The sequence below is a fragment of the Lolium rigidum genome, chromosome 7 (assembly GCF_022539505.1).
Source record: "Lolium rigidum isolate FL_2022 chromosome 7, APGP_CSIRO_Lrig_0.1, whole genome shotgun sequence".
In the NCBI taxonomy this organism is placed as follows: domain Eukaryota; kingdom Viridiplantae; phylum Streptophyta; class Magnoliopsida; order Poales; family Poaceae; genus Lolium; species Lolium rigidum.
The window spans coordinates 73,652,293-73,661,966 of record NC_061514.1 but is presented as its reverse complement, the minus strand read 5'-3'; the positions used below and the strand labels follow the sequence as shown (position 1 = coordinate 73,661,966).

Below are 9,674 nucleotides of genomic sequence, written 5' to 3'. Positions count from 1 at the left end.
GACACCAAGATATGTCCAAAGGGGATTTTTGCGAGCTCCGAAGAGGCTGCACTCTAATCCTAAGAAAGTAGGCAGTGATTTGGACACCAGACAACTCTTTGCCTCGAGTATTTTGAAGCTGATGAATACGAGACATAAGTGCTTCTGTCGCCTTTTTCTCTTCTTCGGAAGCTTCAGCATCCCAGGAATGGCGGCGTTGAATTTTGGCATTTCCGTCAAAAGGGACTATGTTGTGCTCTACGAGTTGGCACTTTCTTCGTGTATGTAGAGCCACCTTTTGCGCCATCCTTGGACAGAATCAGGAAATTTGACGTCGAAGTAATCAACGTCAGTTCGGACACAAATAACAACACCACCTATGTTATAAGTGGCGTTGTGGGAGCCATTGCAGCGGAGGCAGAAAATGCGTTTCCAAAGAACCCAATTTGGAGTGATTCCAAGGAAGCATTCGCATAGGGTGATGAAAATAGAAATATGAAGGATGGAATTGGGGGTCAGCTGGTGCAGCTGAATCCCATACACAAAAAGAAGGCCGCGGAGGAAATCGTGGATTGGGGTAGAAAGGCCGCGGATGAGGTGATCAACGAAACTAACCCGGTACTCCATTGGAGGGTCTGGGTAGCTTTCTTCGCTGGGAAAGCGGATGGCGTCCTCCTTCTTCATCAGGCCAAGCCTCTTCGACAGGTTGACATCTTGATTGGAGATCTTAGATCTCTCCCACTCAAGGTCTTCGGCAGCCATCTTGGATTCCGGAGGCCTGTGGCGAGTGAGTCGCGTGCGCGGTGGCATCAATGGCGCTGGAAAAGCTGTGCTCGTACGTGCGGAAGCTCAAAGAGAATTGGGCGCAGGAGAAGTTTTTGCAAAGAAGAACAGATGTGCGGCGCGAGCGAAGGGGAGAACCGAGGTTGAAGAAAGGTTTATATAGGAATTGGGCGAAGCAATGCACCGTTGGATGAAGAAATCGTGTGGTGAAATAGCAAAGGTTAAAAAGGTATTTTTACTACAATGGAATAGAACAGGCGTTACCGTACGTGCGCCAGGAAAAGCGGAGGACGTGTGTCCCCCACTTGCACGACGTGTCAACAAGGTGGAAATAATGGACCCACAAAGCAGAAAAATCTCGGTTGTTACGGAAGATGAAGTGAATTTGACTAAGGAAAGCATGTCGACAAGAAAAATAAAAGAAGATTGGCGACAGAAGAGGTTATCGGAATACTTCGAGAGCCTTTGGTCAAATACAAGTCTTTGCCCAAATGCTCGGGGGCTACTTCGGTAAAAGTTAAAATTTCGAGTATGGAAAAATAGAAATTGTGGGAGCCTACAACCAAGCACAAGTTCTTGGCTGTAGCCTCGGGGGCTACTCCCATCGGGAGCGCTGTTCGCGCACCCGAGAAATGAAAAGAGGATCATATCAGCAAATAATGACAATATAGCGACAAGATGGACTAAAATGTTGAGCCTACAACCAAGCACAAGTTCTTGGTTGTAGCCTCGGGGGCTACTCCCATCGGGAACGCTGTTCGCGTGCCCGATAAAATGAAATAAAAAAAGAGAGAGAAGAGATAGCAAAGCAAGAGAGTATATTTCGAGTTATAACTAACTCTACATATACTCCCATCGGGAGAACAATATAAGTCATATTTGACTCGATAAAATGTGCTATTCCAGCAGCCGGAAAAGCACTCGACAATATATTCTCGAACGCCAAAGTTGCGATCAATTTCTGAATGCCGCAAAATTGCGAAGGTAAGACCCCAGATCCGTTCGCTGGGCGTGGCATCGCCGAAGACTGCGCTCTGCTACTTTTATCCGTATCAACAGATACGAAGAAAAATCCTAACGGACGCGTTAGGTACCCGATAAATTTGACTCGGGACTCGACGTAATGGTAAGACCTTAAGCGGCACTCCGTCGAAGTTTACACCAGATATCCCGAGATCATGTCCAGGGACGTGATCTTGAAGTAGGTTTTTGCGGATTGCCACTAGAGCAGTTAACTAGTACCTGATCCGTCAGATGAACTAGCCCCAACTACCATTATCCCTGTACAATATAGAGTTTTATATGAAGAAGTATAAAAGAGCTAAAGCTTTCGAATAAAAATAAACAGTCGAGATTTTCCCTGACCCTACGATTCAAGCAAAATCTCGGGGGCTACTGACATAGGCACCCCAAATGGGCTTGCCAAAGATAGTACCCGGGATTTACTGAAGGCCCATTATCCGAAGAATAAGAAGATTCGGGAGTCCAAGATATATTAAGGAAAGTTAGAATTGTAATAAGAAGTGTTGTTTGTAATCTGGCGGGATGAGTTAGAAACCGTCCCGGAATATGTAACTTGTACGAAACGAAACCCTCGGCTCCACCTCCTATATAAAGGGGGAGTCGAGGGGCGAAGAGATAATCGAATCATTGTTTGCAAACCCTAGTTTTCATATTCGTCGAGTACTTTTCGGCTGAAACCTTCGAGATCTACTTGCCCTCTACTTCCAACTAAACCCTAGCCTACAATCCATAGGCATTGATAAGTTAATCCCTTGTCACTATAAGATGCTAAAATGACAATACACTGGTATCGAGTAAGATCCTCAGATCCAAAGGAGAGCCATCTATCAAAGACTCTGTAGTGGAGAGTGGCGTGAGAAATGATGTACAAGAACTCATACCAACTCGGTGTAATAGATCTGTAGCATATTTTCCTGGCTATTGGAGTGTTTGTGAACCTCAAGGCCTGAAAAATCCTTAAGAGAAAACTCTGAACATAAGTGATGAATGAGAGCTGAAATGGCCGCATCGGAAGAGCTCATCACTATGATGTCATCAACAAAAATAAGGAGAAGGAATGAAGCTAAGGGTGTGTAGTTTGGAGCTTAGCCGAGAGTACCATGCTCGAGGGGCTTGTTTCAGACCATATAAAGCTTTATCAAGCTTGCAAACATAGTTTGGAGTAGCGGAAGACTAGAAACGAGGTGGTTGTTTCATGTACACCTCCTCTTCCAGAACACCATGTAAAAACACATTCTTTAAATCTAGATGACGTAAGCTCCATCGTCGAGACACCGAGATAGAGAGAACAAATCTGATCGTAGCAATCTTGACAACAAGACTAAAAGTATACCCATAATCAATATCATACCTTTGCTTGAACCCTTTGACAATAAGTCGTGCTTTACATCTGTTAATAGTGCCGTAAACATTTTTCTTGATGCGATAAACCCATTTCCAGTCAATGATGTTTTGGTTGGAGCTTGGGGGCAAAACATTCTAGGTATTATTGGCAAGAAGTGCATCATATTCATCTTGCATAGCATGCTTTCAATTTATGTTAGTGAGCGCCTCAGGGAGATTTTTGGTTCGCCAATAGTTGTGAGCAAAGCATAGCAAACTGTACCATCTGTATGATTGCGAATAGCTTTTTGTAATCGTGTTTGGACACATGGTGCAGAAGGTGGTATAGGCGCCGGTTGCACAGAAGATCCAGGCTCGATTGCGAACCAGAGGGCGCAACTTCGAGACTACCATCGCCGAGCGCGGGAGAGTGTGTGGTCAGGACCTGTATGGTGGAGATTCGGAGGGCTCGATGCGGGTCCTGGCAGCTGACGGCGACAGCGACCTGCACCCATGTGCGGGCAGAGAGCGGCGGGTGGGCGACGACGTGGCATCCATGCACTGGTGCGAGCTGGAGAGGGACACGGAACGGTCTGCGGTTGATGACAACGACCAGTGAGGCAGAGGCGATGTGGCGGTCGTCCGCTGGCGCACGCGAGAGAGATTTCTCGCCTAAGCCTGACATCGTCAGATCCGAGGCGGATGTTGTCCGCGAATCTGCTCCGAGATCAACATTGTCCCCAGTTGTCTCATTCTCATTGTTGGGACTATCATTTGATGTGCTATTTTGAGTGATTTCTTCAAAAATTTGGCAACAATGCTGATCTAAACTTGAAGTAGCTTGGGCACTAGGGACATAGAGAGGAGGAGCAGCACGAACAACTTGCAAATAACGATCATTAGTATGCACACCTCTATTCTGAGATGCTGAGGAAACTTATGAGAAAGAAGGAGAAGAATCTCTTCAGAAGGCGACGACCAACATTAGAATGTAAGGATGTAAATGAAAAAAAAAGAGTATCATACACAACGTCCGAGATATAAGCACGACTAGTGGTCACATCTAAATATTTTAATTTCACATGGTACCAGACCTACAAAGTTTTGGGTTTAAATTCTAGCCAACGTAGTATTTACAATAAATATTTGCGGAGTCTCTAAAAAAATCAAGGATATACATCTAAGACCTGTGTGAGATCTAAAAAAAAGTCACACCTACCTAGACGTGACGGGGTGTTGAATATAATTGGCTAGCTCTATCCGGTCTTTTAGAGCAATTCCAATAGTGTAGTTAGCTACTGGCTATAAGCCAAGTGTCATGTCATCTATAGCCAACTTAGAGCCAACATATACAATAGTGAGCTATAAAAATTAGTATTTTATCAATGTATAACCCACATTTCACTCTCACAAAGTGCCTAGAAGCGCGTGCTAGAGCTGGCTCTTGCATAAGAGCTCACTCTCCTTCTCTCTCCTCCCCTCTTTCCTCCAACTAAGCAATAATATACTATTATGATCCTTATAGCCAGCTGACTAGGACTTACTGTACTTGCTTTTAGTTGAATTGACTAGTGCATGTAATTCCACACTGTTCCACTCCTCAATACACAGATGGTCAAGTGTATGTAAAATGACTACGAGGGTCATCACAAAATCTACTTGGCAAATTGGCAACCTATGTGTACGAGGAAGGATTTTTTTTTTCTGGGGAGGAGGGGGCTGTAGGCTGTCATACCTAATTTGCAGAACCAAGCTATCCACGTACGAGGATCACTATTCTACGGCCTACGGGTCATCAATTTTGCTCCTAATAACGGCCTATCAACTGCTTGCAGTCACAATCAGGGGGCGTTATCATGCAGAAACATTCACATACTACTTGTATCATCGCCTTTCATTTGATTGCAGTCAAACTTGATTAACAAAGGCATGACCATAAACTACTGATGAACCCAACACACACATCAGGGACGAACTATGGGGTAGTTTCTTGTATCAATGGCATGTATGTACACATATGAGGTCTAGGAAACCTCTGGAGCATCTAATGTTGCTCCCATGTACTGCGGCGCGGGTCAGGCGCTGTGACCCAGAGCTAGTGGGCTCCACTTCGCCGAGTTGTAACCGCCACAGGCGCTGATGCTTGCTTCCTTCATCCCAGCCTCGGAGATGCCGTTGTTGCATATGTTTGCGAACGCCCTCATATGTTTCATGCCATACTGAGTGAGCGATCCACAGTGGGATTCGAAGACTCGCACCTGGCAATGGGCATCAGCTCGAGTATCAGGAAACAGAACAAATTATCAGATTAAAATTAAAGTAAGAAAACTTAGACTCACCATCCTCTTCAAACAATCCCAGTCGTTAACCAATGGTTGGCCAGAGCTTCTAGGAGCCTCAAGCATTGAAGGCCCATTTACAAATCCAAAGAGAAGCTTCCCGATGAAATCGATGCTGCTGTCGAGATGCTTCCTGTGTAGCACAGTTTCTTTGATTTCCCTGAGAGCCCTCAGCTTCTCTTCTGATCCTTCACTTAACTGCTCATACTGAAAGCGAGAAGATACATTAGCAGATAATGTTGTGCCAAACTTGCACCTGTCATGAGAGGACGCAAGCTTAAGCTGGAAGCTATGAGCTCAAACCGTCAAGTTATGCTATTTTTCAGAATACTATCACCTATATTCTCAAGTTGAAACAAGCTATATCTGTATTTAGAAGCTTAAGGTACATAATCCTGTTTATGAGGCTTCTAGTTAAACCCCCCAAATACACCATATAGATTATACTCTGATTGGTCAATGTGAAAGGTTTTCTCAAGCAAGCTTAAGCAAAAGTATTCATTTTTTATGCAAAGGATGAAATAAAAAATAAGATAATTTGTTTGATTTTAAAAAATCACCAGAAATATCTCCTCTTTTTCTACGAGTATAATTTTCTACATTCCATCTAAAATTCCTCAGAAATCTAATTTCTATATTTTATTTAAAAAAAACAAGGAACCAAAATTCAAGATTCATGGACCACTACATGCTGTGTACCCAGTACCCATGGAGTATTTGTATGCAGTATCCATAAGAGTTTGTGAGTCATAGCACAGAAAGACGCATTGTTTCGTGCAGCAGCGTTTGATTCTACATGTAGTTATAGCAAATAAGATGAACTAGACAGGAAATAACTGGGCTAAATGATACTGAAGAAATAACTGGAATTTACCCTCTTCCACATGAAAAGAACATCGGCATCTCTCTGATTGATTGCACCCTCCAGGCCAGGCAAAAGCAGCCTGTTGTTGATGTTGGCATTTGCAGGATCAAAACCTTGATAAAGGAAAAGCTTCTCATCCCTGAATGTCTTGTCACCATACTCCATGACATGAGAACCCCTATTGACCCTATCTGAGCCTGAAGTTCTAATTTTAACCTGCCAAGAAAGCAGTGAATAGATGCCACCAACCAGAATGAAGAAAGTGTACTCGAGACTTACCACCTCGTACTGATCCTTGATTGTTTCCTTCTTTAGATTGTGAGTTTCACTGCCAAGTAGGATCAGATGGTTCAAAACAGTGTCATGGTTATAGAAAACTGCTAGAAGAACCTTACTCTAGCAGCTGATACTTGCCAAGCCTATTCACTCATCGTTGGTATATACTCATCTTTGCTACTTACAATTGTGAGTGCCGTGTGACTTGTAAACTATTTGTATTAGTAAGGTTTCCAGTGACTGTACTAACACACACACATGTTATGCAAAAGCATGTCTTGTAGAGGGTGATAAGTATGACTTCCTTTTTTTATCAGGGACTGAAAATCAGGCTGCAGATACAAATTTCTAGTATGTATATGTATAGTTTTATCATAAGGTTAACTATGACAAAAAGAGTTTCACCTCAGGAATTAGCCGAAACACAAACATACCAAATATTTCTAATGTAAATCATGCAACTATATCATAATCCAGAACTAACTAAAATCTGAAATATATATGCCCTATAAACATACCTTTGACAAATGCATAAAAGGATATAGGTTTTATGAGGTGTCAGAAAACATATCAGGTGCAGAGCATAATATATTTCAGACGATCCTACCTATCTTCCATCCAAGAAACACTGTAGACGTCACCTAAACAGGTACTGTATTCAGGAGGAGGTGGTGTTTCCGTCCCAGGGCAGTATGTTCCATAACTATCTTCATTTGCATTAGCTGCTGTTGTAACATAAATATTAAGATCTTCTGGCATTAGACCCTCAAATATACTGCCACTTTCACACGCTTCAACATATATAACCTGCCAAAATTGCAAATCTTTATTACAGATAAGACTCTAAGCATAATTTCCAGGTGAAAAATAAACCATGTTAGTATTTTTTTAGGGAAATGAAGAGAAAGAACATTTACCATTTTTGAATAACTCTTAGAAGCATGCTTTTCTCGTAACACCTTGATCAAGTCGCCAGCATAAAGGTACGGCATGTTGGGCATACCTACAAACTTGCTAAGGTTAGCTAAGTTACACAAGTAAATCGGCTTAATAATATCGTTTATGTGGGAGTATGCACCAAGAACACCGGGACCCCCATGATCCGAGTAATAGATGAAGATGTGATCCTGCGGTTTGCTGTTTATCACCTTCCTACTCCCTCCAGTAACTGCAGTTTTGTTGCCCATGAGAACTGCAAAGAAGTTTTTAGTAGTGACCTGGTCACCAGTGTAGTCCTGCAATGCATGTTAAGTTGATCAGCCTCTTGGAAATAAAAAGCCAGGCATTCTTACATCAAACAGTACTAAAGCTACCAATCATCTTCGACTGGAAAGTACAGTATATTTAAGGTGTGGAATTTGAATTACATGCACAATTTGTTTGAAACTAAAATTGAAGGGCACACAGCCAAGTAATACCTTTGGAACACCAGCGTAAACATCTTTCCCTTTAGGATTGTTGATGATCATCCCAGGTCTTGGGTTGAGATGGTTTTCGGCGATGTCGTCGTACATAAACACCACAATGTTCTCCTCCTTTACCCCTCCTCTCTTCAGAATCTGGTAGGCATGGCACACATCGGCCTGTCGTGCATCAAGAACAGCACAATGTTGATTAGGCACCTGTAGGATTATTCAGTGATCCAATTGTGACCAAGCGCGTGCTACTAAATTTCCATATAAGAGTTGCATCGAGTAATTAATTAGGACCATAATCTATAAAACAAGTTATCCAGTTAACTGTCTCACTAGATGACCCTCACACGGGTGATATTTGTTTTCCAGTTAACTGTCTCGCACTAGATTATGTACTTCGATATGAGCCACGCAAGCAGAACACCTGGAGCAAACACAAAGCCCAACTAGCTCGGTCAACGAACCAAGAACTTGGAGCAAATATTAGCTTGGAATCTCCCACAGTTTCGAAGCTACAAGATTCAAGCATCCTCGGATCTGAATGTCCCCAAAAGAGGTTAATAAACGTGGACAGAAAAAGGGAAATTTTGGCCCAGAGTTTTATCTCGCAATCTCCCTAGACTGACCCTAAAATATTTACTAGCATCCAAAGCCGCCGACAAGCTCTCAATCTCTCACCTGGTGACGGTAGTTCCCGTAGCCTCTGGAGCCCGCAACGAGCACGGCCCACCTCGTGACCCCTTCTTCCTCCTCCGCCGCCGCCGGGGCAGGGGCAGGAGCTGCAGTCGCGTCACGCCCCTTCTGCGTCGGCAGCCGAATCAGCGGCTCCGCATTCCACTCCGCAGCGGCGGCGGCGGCGGCCACCGCCAGGAGCGAGAGGAGTCCGCAAACCCACCACCGAGCCATCGCCACCCTGGAGACAACTTCGTGTGCTAGCTAGAGAGATCGAGGAAGAAAGCAGAGGGAGTGTGATCTGCCAGTGGGGACTGGGGCCGCATTTTATAGCCGCGGCGGCGTGCTCCTCGCGGACACGTGGTGCGCGAGGTGTGCGGCGACGAGGCAGTTCGCACCTCCGGCAGAGGCAGCGGCCAGCGGCGCCTCCGCTGTCAGGTGAGTGGCGTGGCGTGGATACAAATCCAATCTTGGCTTGGAAATCCACGCCTGAACTTTGCTAGAAAAGCGCCGTGGTTCCTACCGGATTTTGGCCGTGACCGAGCGCAGCGTCGCACTCGGCGCCGGCGGTGGCGGATAGCGTCATGAATTGGACGACGATGAGAGGAACGGGGCCTGCCGTGCGGGAAAAGACGAACGAGGCTGCAGATTAGTGGCAGGTCATCCTCCCCACGCTATTGATTTCCCAAGCAAACGGACATTTTTTGCGAAAGATGAGTTTGCTTGTCGAGGTGGCGAAGGCAGGAATGGGGAACGTGATCCGAAATAATCAGGGGCGGATCTTAGCCCATGTAGTATAGGTACATCCTTTACAAATTTTACTGAAATTTCAGAGCCCAGGCAGCACAGCCCGTGTCCTGGGCTAGAATGACCAGGGCTATATTGCTTAAAGCTACTGAATCATTTCCAAGAGAAAGGAATCGATCAATTGAAGCCCAAAAGTATCGCTAGCTCCATAGCACGCACCGGCCGCCGAAACTTGCCTATTCGTCTTCAGAG

The 9,674-nt window shown here is 44.6% G+C and overlaps 1 protein-coding gene across 1 annotated transcript; it reads right to left on the bottom strand.

The window, feature by feature from the left end:
* Window positions 1-5,097: 5,097 nt before the first annotated feature.
* On the bottom strand, window positions 5,098-8,921 carry LOC124674876 (vacuolar-processing enzyme beta-isozyme 1-like). The gene is made up of 9 exons (XM_047210929.1): window positions 8,682-8,921; window positions 8,007-8,171; window positions 7,667-7,823; window positions 7,506-7,591; window positions 7,196-7,395; window positions 6,592-6,640; window positions 6,322-6,528; window positions 5,448-5,654; window positions 5,098-5,366 (listed from the first exon to the last, which is right to left on the bottom strand). The coding sequence occupies exons 1-9, from the start codon at window positions 8,907-8,909 to the stop codon at window positions 5,184-5,186; spliced, it is 1,482 nt and encodes a 493-aa protein (XP_047066885.1). The 5' UTR covers window positions 8,910-8,921; the 3' UTR covers window positions 5,098-5,183.
* Between the last annotated feature and the right edge of the window lie 753 nt (window positions 8,922-9,674).

Excerpts from the sequence above, each read along its gene's own strand:
- LOC124674876 (XM_047210929.1), bottom strand. The coding sequence starts at position 8,909 with ATGGCTCGGTGGTGGGTTTGCGGACTCCTCTCGCTCCTGGCGGTGGCC. Across the intron at positions 6,529-6,591 it reads TCAAGGATCAGTACGAGGTG|GTTAAAATTAGAACTTCAGG; the intron begins GTAAGTCTCGAG and ends CTTTCTTGGCAG. Across the intron at positions 5,367-5,447 it reads GGGATTGTTTGAAGAGGATG|GTGCGAGTCTTCGAATCCCA; the intron begins GTGAGTCTAAGT and ends GCCCATTGCCAG.